Source organism: Microtus ochrogaster, chromosome 19 (assembly GCF_000317375.1).
Source record: "Microtus ochrogaster isolate Prairie Vole_2 chromosome 19, MicOch1.0, whole genome shotgun sequence".
Taxonomy (NCBI): Eukaryota; Metazoa; Chordata; class Mammalia; order Rodentia; family Cricetidae; genus Microtus; species Microtus ochrogaster.
The window spans coordinates 45644233-45658051 of NC_022021.1; the positions used below are offsets into that span (position 1 = coordinate 45644233).

Below are 13819 nucleotides of genomic sequence, written 5' to 3' on the forward strand. Positions count from 1 at the left end.
CAAATCCTTTTAAAGTCTAGATAATGTCTTTTAAAAGACAACTAAAAGAGTTGGGAAGAGTTGTTTCCATGAAGAGGGAATCGGGAGCTGGGCAGGTGCCCACTGTTCTTTCTTGCTATGCTAGCGCTCCTTGGGACAGTCTTTGATAGAAATACAATTGAACTAAAGAAGAAAAACTGGAAAGAAAGCCTATGACATATTAACAAGAGTTAACTCGTTAACTGCAGTTGCGAGGGCTTAAACCACCAGCAGTTTTAGTTTAACCATCAGCTGGTTTAGTTTTCTTCTTTGTTCTCTGCAAATTCATAAATGGGCTGTAATGCATTTGTATGGGTCTTATAATAAGATATACATTTCACATGCTGACCGGATAGTGGAAAGCTAGAAAGACGTGGTGGGAAGCATTTGGAGGATGCTCTGATAGGAAGTGGAATTCCCAGGATCTTCCGGGAATGGATGATCTATTCAGTGTCTTACCGGAGCCTTGAGGTCCTGAGGCAGGAGGACTGGGTTTCTGTGATGCAAAAGGAGATTGATAATTATGTAACAGTGACAGATGATGTGTCAGGATGCTGTCACAGGACCCTGTTGCTCACAGATCTGTCCTGAAAATAAGAAAGTAACACTTGAGAAAGGTTGGTTAGCAAATGGAGAGCAAGCAGGCAGAGCTGAAACCAGGTAGGCAAAGATAGACATTTCGAGCATCTGACTTTGAAAGAGCAGTGCATTTGCCTTCAATAATGCATATGGCCAAAAAAGTTGGCACAGAAACCATTATTCAATATTTGGGGCAGAGGGAAACAGACACAAACCGCCCACCTTCCTGGGCCAGGCTGCCTGGGGGAGAGAGAGGGGTGTCCTCAATTCCCACTGCTCTGGGTTAAGCCTTGGTGATGTGCGGGGCTCTGTAATCTCTTCTGACACCTGCAGAAATGTTTTGCAAATTCAAATGCTTGGAACTCTGCAGAGTCAGGAGGTGAAGCATCACCGTGCCCTCCCTGCTAATACGAGTACGCTGTCTTTTGCAGGATGGATGGTCACAATATCACTTTGTAGCCTCATCTTCAACCATTGAGAGGGATCGACAAAGGCCCTACTCCTCCTCCCGCACACCCTCCATCTCTCCTGTGCGTGTGTCTCCCAACAACCGCTCAGGTAAGAGCCAGCTCAGGCCATGGTTTCCTCCTGAGCCAAGGGATTCATGCCCAGCCCCTCATCTGGTCACCACTCTGAAAATAGCTGTCTGGCTTGCACACTGGGTAGTATGTGGTGTATTTTCTGTTGTGGTGGGCAACTCTGTTGGCTACACACAGACCAAGACCAGTCTCCACTGAGCTTGCTTCCAATCTATGGAATGTCCTCGTGCACTCTGAGTGCGAAGTCTAAAGGAAGCGTTCACACATCACAGTTACACAAGTGTTTCTAACTATCCCATACTCAACTCACTTCCTATAAACTATGAGTCATCCGTAAATTTATATCACTCCTAACAGTTATTCATATTTTTCTCATTTTGTCACATCCCTGGCACTTTAATTTTGATCTCAGTTTGTTTCTAAATATAATCCAAAGATTATATGGAAATATGAAAAGTCAATTATGTGTGTCATTTGGTAGCATAAACATCCTATTGTTCTCTGAAGCATGATTAATAAAAACTCAGAGAGAAAAATTGGGGTTCAACCGGAAAGTCAGAAAAGCAAAACAGCCAGCCATTGGCTCTTACCTCTGCCTCAGTCCAGAATGGCAATCCTGCCTCCAGGAATCTCAGAAGGAGACTGAGTTTGAGAGCTGTTTCCTGCCCTTTTATAAGCCTCTCTAGGACTGGGATTAAAAGCGTACACCACTGGAATTAAAAGGTATTTACTGCCCGGTTTCCAAGACAGCTAGTGTGGATTAAAGGTGTGTGTTACCACTCCCTGGTCTGTAAGACTGATCAGTGTGGCTGTTTTACTCTTTGATCTTCAGGCAAGTTTTATTTATTAAAATACAAATGAACTGCTACTACAATTCTCTACCTCAACAGATAGGGTTTTAAGCTTATCTTTTTGTGTCTGAATGTTTATTTCTTTGGCTGAGGAATGAGTGAAGACTCAGTTAATCAAATGTCCTCATGCATGTCCTGATGTCTAGGCTCTTATTTGTGACAGGCTTCTCTTCCCTGCCCAACCCCTGAACCCACTGAAGAAGCCCTATTCTCTGAAACAGCATTTTAGAGGGCTGGGCAGTTATCTAAGTAGCTTTTGTGTCCCTTAGGATGACTGTCCTCAAACTATGACAGATTCACTTGTCATACAGTTGAGGAAAAGCAGAAACAAAGAGAGAAATTTTGAATGAAATCAGTTACACTCTCCAAGCTCCGTGAAAGTTTGTATATTCAAGGGATGGTTGTTGTTTAGGGCATTTCATCCAAACCGTAGACAAGAATCAGGAACCCCCTATAACTTAGAAGCACTGAGGTGGGCACATGCTTCTAACTCTACAGTTCTGAAGGCCTAAAGAGCATCTGGGGCACTAAGAAGGCTGGTTTTTTAAAGACTCTACATTCAAACGACCAGAGTCGGAAGATGAAGTGATAGAGGAAATGGGAAGGCACGGGGTATGGAAGAGCCATGTCTGAGTAGGCAGACAAGGGCCAGACTGGGGACGCATTCAACAAGTGCTTTGCCTTGGTATTTCCTAGGCCAGGCACATCAGGACACCTAATAAACATTTGCTCGCATGAATTGATCTTTCCTCAAGCTTAAGCCTGATTTACTGAAGACTCGGGGCATCACCGCATGCAAGGTCTCAGGAGATAATTACACACCTCATGTAGCTTAATAAACGTCGCCATCTGTGCAATATTAGACTCTCATTTTAAAAGCTTTGGTCAAAAGGCTCCACAATACTGTGTCTTCTTGATGGATAGCACTGACATCCAAGTGGCCAGGTTCTATGCAAGGATACCCAGGACCAGAGGAACAAGGACAAAAGAAGGTGTGTTTCCCAGAAGAAAAAAGTTTAAGCAGAAGAAAGAGAAGGCAGAGGGCTGTGGAAGTAAGTGAGATCCCCGCAGCTGATGGGCAAGACCGGGAAGGATGGATGGAGCACAGCCAAGCTAGAGGCTTGTTGGAGACTCAATTGTTCTCACAGTAATTCCCCTTTGAGCTCAGTATCCTAAAGATGCGGAAAATGCAGAGTCTGTTCGCCATGCCCCCAGTCTAATCCAGCCTCAACCAGACAGCAGCCAGGTTACTTCACTGGCTGCGGATTCCTTTTTGAAGAGCGCGTGTCCCTGTGTAGCAGGGAAATGCACCCTTGAGTCAGATCGCTAAGATTTCAAGTGCATCCAACTGCAGGTTGTCATGTCCCCATGCTCCTGGATTCCCTCTGGCTGCTCTGACCCAACTGGTATTGTGTGGGGCTCAAGCATCTATTTTTTAGGAGTCTGGAGAATTCTTCCTGATAAGTAGTTGAGGCGGGAAATCTCCACGTACCTCACGAGCCGAGCAGTGAGCCCATGTTTCATTTTGATCCATTTGGGATGTGTAGTGAGAGTCTTCTGGGGCAGACAAACAGCACCTCTGCTGACTTTCCCAGCATTTGGATGTGACTTTTCCTAACTACCTTCACCTCCAGTTCTAAAGTCTCACAAGTCTATTTCCCTGCTGTGCTGGGATACCCTGAGTTTAGTGGGCATGCTACACTTCCCATCCCCTCAGCTGACTCTGGGTGGCATGGGGATTTACACACAGAATTTATTAAGTTTGACAGAATCCAATGGCTCGCATGGTGGAAAGAGGTACATTCAGGGTAGAAGCCAGCCCTGTGTGTTGGGGCTGAGGAACCCTGTACAACATTCAAATGAAAGGTAAACCGAGGCATGGTTGGAAAAGCGGCTTAGACTCTAGCAAAGAAGGCTTTATGTTAAAAAGTCAGTTTCAAAAAAAAAAAAAGCTGCAGCCTTATTCATCACCAGCTGTGCTTGTTAAGAGTGAATTCCAAGGACTTTCTGTGGAAAATTCAAACCCAAAAGGGTCAGGATTTGGTGGGAAAGCCCTAGACTTTTAGGCAGATCTTTGAATGAATCAAGAGTTTGGAACACCTACTGCCGTGGGGCTTAGGAAGCCGACGGAAAATGGAAGATAAAAGCACACTATGGCCCCAGTCCTCATACTGCATCTGATGGCCCCATCATGGTGAGACTAGGCCTGGCTCACACCCCTACAGCACCAACCCTATTTTCTGCCTCTTTCCACATCAGCTCACTGTTGAGTTGCTACCAAGCCATCTCATGAACTGTGGTTTCCATGTTTCTGGTGCCAGTTTACTTAAAATAGTGTGGAATTCCCCCAGTGAGTTCTTCCTTTAATTGAAACCCATCTCCTTTAGAAATAGGAACATGGCCATGGTGGGGTCCATTCCTTATGCCCAGCAATCAACAAGTAGCTGAAATGTAAGGGGTGCATGAGACATAATCACCCCAAAGAGCTGAGCCCTGTAAGGAAATAAAAGCAAAAAGCAAAAACAAACAAACAAAATAAACATTCTTCCACTTATCCCAGGCTACTTGGAGAAGAGCCTCGTGGGTAACATAGTTTCAACGCTGCAAATCCCCTTCATGGGAGACATTGCTTCAGTCTTATGTAAGGCAGCATCTAGGCAACTCTGTGTTGAAATCACATTGTATTCTTTTCATCAGGGACTTTCCGTGTCAGCGTGGTTCTAAAATCCTTTATCCAAATGGCCAAGACCAGAAATGTTTCAGATTTCTCATTTTTTTTTCTTTTTTTGGGGGGGATTTTCAAGACAGGGTTTCTCCGTAGCTTTTGGTTCCTGTCCTGGAACTAGCTCTTGTAGACCAGGCTGGCCTCTAACTCACAGAGATCTGCCTACCTCTGCCTCCTGAGTGCTGGGGTTAAAGGCGTGCTCCACCACTGCCTGGCTCTGTTTCTCATTTTTAAATATTTTTTTTAGCCTGGAGTGATTTCGTATATATCTGGAGATACTGAGCAGAGAACACAAGTCTAAACACAAAATATATTCCTGTTCCCTTATGGACCTTCCACACAGCCTGCAGTCGATTGTATAACATAGTCTACGTTACTTGGGGTGCTTTGACTGCAGCCTGTGTTATGGGGCAGAGTGTGGAATTTTCCACCTCATGTTGTCATGTTCCGATTTCAGAGGGTTTGTACTCAGGGTTTTCAAATTAGCGATGCTCAAGCTGTAGCAGCTCCTTTGAAGCATATCTAATTAAACAATAAAGTGAGGGCGAGGGGGAGAGAAGGGAAAAAAGCTCGGAAGACCAGTCTCCTTCCGAAAGCTCTTGTGTACACCTAGGGAGGGCCGTGTCTCTGCCATTTCTACCCAAGGAAGATGATTCCAGCTTGTAATCCTGAGTTGCCCACCTCCACGTCAAACTGTCCCTCTTATGAAAAAGCAGCAGTTGCCATGGACGGAGAGAAGATGGTAAAAACAAGAGTCAAGAGAAGTAAAAGTGAAAAAAAAATGAATGATCCATATACCGTACTGGCATAGGTTGGGCCGTGTGTACTTGTGAGGTGAACCGTTCCGTGGAAAGCCATGTGTGCCACGGAGTGAGACACAGAATAAAATCTTTCTCATTTCTTTACATAGCAAGTGCCCCAGCTTCACCTCGGGAAATGATCAGCCTCAAAGAAAGGAAAACGGACTACGAGTCCACTGGCAACAATGCCACCTACCACGGAACTAAAGGAGAACACACTTCCAGAAAAGACGCCATGACAGGTAAGCACCGTCCTGACTTAGGATCAGTGACCTTGATCAGGATCAATGCTGACAGCCAGGAGGACCGTTAGAGCACTTGAGATCTTGAGAATACCCAGAACTGGGGGGAGAAGATAAGGGTATCACAGGATTCTCATTGAGACATTTTCTTCTCCTACCATGACGCTGATCTCTTATATGACAATGCCCACGAAGCTTCTAGAGAACGGATGAGGTTTTGTCTTCATCCCATCTCAGTTGGAGCCAGCATCCTTTTCCATCCCTTAAGCTGGGACTTTAGGGAGGTCAAAGTGAATACACTTGGTGGCCGGCTAGTTCCCTTCCCAGAATGCCTTGCTCATCTTGACTCGTAAATGGGCGTGGCCTTACGTATCCTTTGTACAGTTTTCCTTGGGGATTTACAGTCATCTTCAGGGTCTGAATACACTCCCTTCCACTGATAGCTTCTTTTAAGAACACAGATATAGAGATGGAAGAGGGGAAGCAGCGGGATGTAGGAGGCTCTTGTAAGGGGTTTAGATCGTCCAAACTAGATTCTCAGAGCCACACGACTCAACAAGGGACCAGTGCAATTCTTTACCACATAAAGATGAAAATGGGTCCCTCCTGAAGATAGACTGTGAGTAATGGGCCTTTAAGAGGAGATCAGGTGGTCATATCAATGATAGAAATGGGGTGCGAGGCGTGTAACCCTAAAGTGGCACAGAGATGCTTTCATCGGAAGCACGCTCCAAAAGCACAGGGCATGGGTCTCTGATGTTATTTATGCGTAGACCTGCAGGGAAGCAGAGTAGACAAATTGGATGATTTATTAAATGTCCCCCAAACCCAGGACAGATAAGATAAATTTTTGCAATAACAAATCTATTTACCCCAGCAGCAGTGTCTTCCTTGTTAACCCTGCACAGCTGTGTAAAGAAACATGCGACGAAGATATATGTCCCTCCCGCACCCCCAGGACCACATTCTGCCTCTGTGCGCAGATCCCACATGCCACCCTTGATCCTGAAATGCCTCTTGAATGGGAGAGACGCATTCATTTAGCCACCGTAGCCTATCCTTCTTTTTCACTGTGTTTTCCCCTGCCCTATAAATGTTGCTCTCACTGTCACTGAATATGAACCAAGAAAGTTGAGAGTCTCAGTCTTCAGCAAAGAGGTTCCCAGTGGCAAATCTAATTCATACTGATGAGCCTGAATTAACAATGACAGCAAATTCATCTGACCAGTCCAGTTTATAATTATTCTTGCCCCTGGGTAGCCACAGCACCAGAATCTGGGATGACCGATTGAGAGTATAGTTACAAGAATAATTGTTCGATTGATGGTATGACTGTCATTTGAGTTTAGTGTTGCTCTTCCGCTCTCCGGCCCAGTGGCATCATCCCAATGGATTTTAAGAGCAATATGTTTATGTTGAACTAATTCTAGTAATGCATGAGTTTGCCCCCCACACACACACAGTAAAATGAAACGTAAAATGTCTCATGGGCCTGATAGTCCTCCTGACTAGGAAATGGCCAAGATCTTGATAGCCCCACTACATCTTAAGTATGGAATTCTTTAAACCTACTTAGAGGCTCAAGAGCTTAGCTTAGTTCTAAACAATGCTATCAGTCATGTAGTCAACCTAGAAGAACACTGAGCTCTTTACTGAATGTGTGTATATAAAAATGTCCTTCTCAAGTCATTGGTTTTATATAAAAGCTGGTTGTTATCAGTGGCAGCAGTGAGGGTGGCAGAAGCAATCAGGGAAGTGGAGGTGATGGTGGTGGGAGCAACAAGAGGAGTAGAGGGGTAGAGAGTCAGTGGGAGCAGTGAGCTATCTGGAGGTGACTGAGTGCTAATGAGAGAACTGGAGGTGGTGTGGTGGTGGTCATGGTTGGTGTGGAGGTGGTGGTGGTCGTGGTTGGTGTGGAGGTGGTGGTGGTCGTGGTTGGTGTGGAGGTGTTGGTGGTAGTGGTTGGTATAGTGATGTTGGTGGTAGTGGTTGATGTGGAGATGTTGGTGGTAGTGGTTGATGTGGAGATGTTGGTGGTAGTGGTTGATGTGGAGGTGTTGGTGGTAGTGGTTGATGTGGAGGTGTTGGTGGTAGTGGTTGATGTGGAGGTGTTGGTGGTAGTGGTTGATGTGGTGGTGTTGGTGGTAGTGGTTGGTGTGGTGGTGTTGGTGGTAGTGGTTGGTGTAGAGGCGGTGGTGTTGGTAGTGGTTGGTGTGGAGGTAGTGATGTTGGTGGTAGTGGGTTGGTGAAGCAACAAGAGAAGGGAAGGTGATCGTGCTGGTCATGTCATGACCATGGTCATAGTGCTGTGAGATAGGTATTAGCAAGGATGCTGATGATGGAGGTCCAGCTCCATGATGGGATGTTAAGGGCAGAGGTGAATGTGCCGGTAATGATGGAGTGTGCTGGTAATGATACTCATATGCTGGCAAGGATGAGAGTGGAGGTTTTGGTAATGAGCCTGATGGTCGTGATTGCCTCCTTTCAGTGGTATAAGTCAAGTCACCAGCCAAGCCACAATGGCACCTACACAAGGTCACACTGGAATAGAAAAGCTGTTTCACCAACTTCCACTCTGGAAACTTGGGGAAATGCCCATCATTCAAGAATTCACTCATGAAGTCGGATTTCTTAGGATGTCAACATAAAAACTAGTCATTGTTTTTCTCGTTTAAGATTAAACCCAAGATGTGGTCGGGTTTGGTGGAGAAAAAAAGACCTCAAATGTCTCCACCTTCCTTGGTCCTGAGGGACCAGTGATGCCCTGTCGTTCCCCAGTGGGGAGAGGCTGTCCGCTGTGAGAAACAATGGGCCACCTGCCCTCACAGGCAACATTGGAACAATGGCAGCAGACACAGTCGCTCACCTGTGTGTCCTTGCCTGGCTTGGACCTCAGATCCAGATCCGTGTGGATGTTCAACCCAGCCACCCCCAGCTCTCTTCTTCGTTCCTAGCTTCCATCCCGTCTCTGAGAATACCATCTCCCTCCCCTTGTGTTTCTGCAACCAAGGGGCCCTGAGAATCCCAACGTCAGCTGTGCAGTCAAGCATGGCAGATGCTAGCAGCTATTTCTCCAGCTGTGGTTGCCTAGGAACCTCTTTGTGCCACCTGATCCCTGGCGATGCAGCCCAATGTTTATGTTTATCTGGGGACTTCACCTCTCCATGAGAGCTTCCCTTTTCATCAGTGATGCCTGCGGGTTTTGTCAGTGCCCCTCTTAGGCCTTTTAAAGCCATTCTAGTCCTTTCGGCTAGCAACTGGAGTGTATAGGGAATGACAGGAAAAGGAAGGCACTTCTCATGAAGAGCATCCTTGAGGCCCTCTGCTTCATAGGCCTGCGAATGGAGTTCACTGTCAACCAGAGTCTCTTTTACACAGGCGAGCGAGCCAAAGAGCTCAAGACAGAACTTCCAGCAGAAGCATCTTCCACTTAAAAACCAACAACACAACACGAAAAGAGGCTAAGGTTGTAATAGTACAGATGTTCTAGCCCCCCAGGATACAGTATTCCAAATACTGGAAAAACCAACCTTTCGCTTTGACCTTGAAGTGACATTTTTATCAGCAATACATAGGGCAGATAAGATCAATTTCTAAGATTCATGCCTTCATTCAGTTATTCAGTAATTACATAGTTTGCTCTGTGAAGATCCTCTTGAGACCAGGCCTGTAGTAAGAGAGCTGTCAGTTCGTTCCCAGCTGCTCAGTCCTGAAATAACCACACAGAAACTGTATTAATTAAATCACTGCTTGGCCTATTAGGCTTCTTATTGGCTAACTCTTGCATCTTAATTTAACCCATTTCTATTAATTTGTGTATCACCACATGGCTGTGGCTTACTGTCAAGGTTCTGCTCATCTGTCCCTGGCAGGGGCTACATAACTTCTCTCTTACTTCACTTCCTTTCTCCTAGCATTCAGTTTAGTTTTCCTGGCCTAGCTCTATTCCCCTTATCACAGGCCAAGGCAGATTCTTTATTCATTAACCAATAAAAGCAATAATATACAGAAGGACTTCCAACACCACAGGACCCTTCCCAGAGACACACAAGCAGAAAGCACAAGACATGGTTATCTATTTTTTATGGGCCCTCTGCTCTCATAAACAGAGGCCAGCAATAAACAAGGTCAGCAGCAGAACAAATTCTCCACAAGGTGGAGATCACATGATGCTGAGCATGACGAGGGGCTAAACAGATTTTGAGACAGAGGAGGCCAGGTGGGAGGGGCAGCTTTACATGCCATGGGTAGCAGAGAGACATCTCAGCTGATAGCTGATGATAATCAGCCAGATCCCAGAATCTGGGATAACGGAAGATTTGCAGGTACAGTCTTCCGGGGGGCGCACAGGCTTGACTCACTCAACAGAGCAAAGAGGAGAAGCAGGTGTCCAAGGCTCCATAACTAGAGAGAGAATGGTTGAGGAATATGGTGGAAAGTGGGGAGGGGCAGATCATGTGGAGAGCACTCGAGTGTTACCAGGCAGGGAGAGCGATGTAATCCAATCCATAAAACACAAGGATCGCCCTGCCTGTGGAAGATTGGCCCGTAGCAAAGACAGGACAGACGGGAAGTTGGGCCCGTTAGGAAGAGTCAACGATCCAGGAAAGAGTAAGAAAGATAGACAGGCGCCGTGTGTATTTATCCAGAGAGGGTGACAGAGAAGAGGGTCTGGAGAAATTTCCCAGTGTGCCTTGCACGCATGAAGACCTGAGAGTGAAGCTCACATTCACACGTAAGGAGCTGGGCTTGCCCGCCTGTGCCTGTAACCCCAGCACTGGAGGGGCAGAGGCAGGCAGTCTGGCCAAAGTGGTGCTTCCGCTTCAGCGACGAGGAAATAAGGTAGAGAGCAGTAGGGGACATCTGAAGTTCTGCCCTGTCCTCCACGCGCGTGAGCAGGGGCTCACATGCCCACACTTCTGTGTACATGCAGCATACACAGGGGTAAAGGGAAAGTGAAAATGAGCGTTACTCTCACTCGGTGTGCAGATTTTAACTGCACAGCTGCTCTATGTCTTTTAGGCAATAATAGTGGCAATGGGCGGTATCAAGTTAACCCTTGATATGCTGTCTTGATCTGGTGTGCTTTTGATTCTAAGAGAGTAGGGGGTGTACAGATTTCCTTGTCTTCAGATCCTGGAAGCCAGGGGTATTTTAAAAGATTTTTGTGTGTTCTATTGATCCTGAACCAGTAGCATTTTCCAGACCTTTCTTAAGCCATGACTCCTCAGTATCTGTGAGAGGAGCAGTGACCTTCATTTGGGCCTGTGGCGTGTATCTCTGAGGTACCATCTGAGGAAATGGACCTCCTCTAGAACACGACACCTTCCCCCCTGCCACCTAGAGGCAGATGTGAAGACAGCGTGAGCTTGTCTCTACCCAAGAGGATTCTGAAACTCCCTATCCCTTCCACCACCAGATGTGCAAGGGTTGTTAAGATAGTGCCACCGGTGACACAGCCTTCAGACCTTAGAGGGTGAACTGTCTGAGAGATGACTAAGCATTTGTGTGCACGCATGTTAGAAATTGCATTCTTGTCATTCCCTGGCTAAAAGCTAAGCTGCTGATCAAGCTCCTGCATGCTCCAACGCAGGTGACCAGCTCTTATTATCCTTTGGTTCTTACCAGGAAAGAGAGCAATAAAACTTGCAAGATGACCATCTGTTAGCCGCAGCCTCCCTGACCCTGACCATGATAAGAACATTATTAGAATAAGCTGACAGGCTAGGGGAGTTCACAGCATGCTTTCTCTTCCTCCTGAATATGTAAAAGGGAATTTGGGGACAAAGAGGTCCTTCCCCTTGGAATGGTCCGTGATAAACCAAGCTGTATGAGGCCAAGACTCTGCCTCAGTGCCCATGCTTCTATCCTTGGCACCTGGCTTTTATTGCCGATAATTTTGTTTTCCTTTTGCTTTCAGCTCAAAACACTGGAGTCTCAACTTTGTATAGGAATTCCTACGGTGCGCCCGCTGAAGACATCAAACACAACCAGGTGAAGTGCAAGCAACACACTTGTTTTCTCATTCCTGTTGACTCGCGTGGCCTAGAATCCCAAATTGGGTTCTCAAGGAGTAAATTGACTTCTGCCTCGCATTCATCAAAACAAAAGCCGCCCAGCATTCTGTCCTCATAGCCAGTATATAGTGCACCTGCACGTGGTAGAGTCGCAGGCTTTAAACAGCCTCGGGCTTCAGAACAGCTCTTAGCTTCGCTGTCACTTCCTACCTGGCAGGAGAAAGTAGGCGTCATACTATGGTACTGTCTGGTTCGGATGTGGTGTATCCCCAGGGTTCATATGCCAGGCATGTGGCCTTCAGCATGGCAGCGCTTAGGATGTAGGACCTTTAAGAAGTGGAGTCTGGCGGAAATTCATGGGCAACACTGACCCTTGAAAATGACTACAGTAGCCCCTGTGAGGCCCAGAGTTAGCTTCCTTGGGATCCACCCCTTTCTCTTGGGGGACAGCCCCATCCCCAGGTAATCTCCCTTATACACATGAATGTACTCTAGCCGGTGCCATGCCCTCAGCCATCACCGTGCAGTCCAGTGCTGACACCATGCCATTGGACATCCTGAACGAACAGATAAGTTGTCCTCTTTCTTTGATAAAGCTGCCCAGCCTAGAAGATCCCATGATACAAGTGAGAAACAGACTGTGAGTTGAACCTAGAAAGAAAGCCCCCAGCGAGACAAGTGTAAGATGCCAGTGACTGAAGCAGAATGGAGTTTCTCTTCCCCAGGCATCTGTGATTAACACAAAAGCTTTCCATTACACATAATATTTATGCATAACAGAAGCACCTCTCTAAAACACTAAGCAGAAGACCCTAAGTGTTTGTCGTCTGAGTCTCTATTTGCTTTGTTCGGGAACTGTTCGTTAACGGGTCATTTTGACCATTTCTATGGGACTATAAGAGCAGAGATGGGGGCTGGGCCTCCCTGATATACCGCCATTTGTTGCCTTCACTCCTGTGCTGGGCATCAGAGCAAGTCTGGCTCTCTGTTACTTATCAGCCTCTGTGGATGCCTTCAGTTCTTGTCACACTTCAGAAAAGTCCCATGGAGATGAGTAACTGAAAGCCACGCGCCCAATCGCAATGGCTAGGGGTAGGAAAGCTTGGAGAGTGTGTGGCTTTAGATTAATACCAGCACCCAGGAAAGCAGCATCCCCCTCTAGCAGGTGGACATGTCCTGTTTCTAAGGACGGGTAGGAGAACACTAAACTGTCCTTGAACTGCAGTTGAATTTCATGTCTGATCAACCATCGGCAGGAAATGCGACCCTTAGCAGAGGCGTCACCCTCCTACCTTCTGTGTTCCGGTCTGTGCACACCCACTCCGGAAGACATCTGGCATTGTTATAACCCTCCCACCCATGAATGCAATGGTTCAAGAGCCTGCCTGCCTGGCATATTGCTAATGGCAAACTGCCTCCCTTCAATTCTGGGCTTTACTACAAGTAAAAAAAAAGCCAGTGAATAGATAAACTGGATCATGAGCAGTAGACAGGAAATCGCCAAGTGGCCTCAACTGCTTTCTTGAACAGTGAACCTGCCTACCTGTAAAGTTGGGGCCAAAGTGTGCTAGAGATATCAACTCTGGTTACAGAAATAAACTCTTTTCCTTATAGTAAAAATCATGAAATTCTGTAGCTATGTGGAGCCAAGACTCTCAAGCTCTCGAAGAGATTTGCAGGGGTGAAAGGGAACTCTTGATTTTGCAGCCAAGAGTACACGTTTACCTTTAACTACCCAGGTAGCGAGAAGCTCGCCCCAGAATCAGCGCATCCCATGGCAGCCAGCCTTCCTGTCCATGCAATTCTGCTGTACTTGGTAATGAAAACATAGCTGGTATAGCCCAGACCCGGTCTGACTGCAGTAGCTCCAAAGACTGTTCCCTCTATTTGTAGAGCAGTCCATAATGTTCCCAACAGCACATTTTTAAGAATGTTCTGGCACCGGGCAGTGGTGGCTCACGCCTTTAATTCCAGCACTCGGGAGGCAGAGGCAGGCGGATCTCTGTGAGTTCAAGACCAGCCTGGTCTACGAGAGCTAGTTCCAGGAC

General features: G+C 46.6%; 1 protein-coding gene across 3 annotated transcripts in view; it reads left to right on the forward strand.

Moving 5' to 3' along the window:
- Positions 1-13819, forward strand: part of Ctnnd2 (catenin delta 2) — a 755848-nt gene that overhangs the window by 736427 nt on the left and 5602 nt on the right. For all 3 annotated transcript variants that reach the window (XM_005356666.3, XM_026783687.1, XM_026783688.1), the window contains 3 exons: positions 1029-1155; positions 5623-5754; positions 11675-11748. In XM_005356666.3, coding sequence (XP_005356723.1) covers positions 1029-1155; positions 5623-5754; positions 11675-11748 — 333 coding nt within the window. The remainder of the gene's footprint in view (positions 1-1028; positions 1156-5622; positions 5755-11674; positions 11749-13819) is intronic.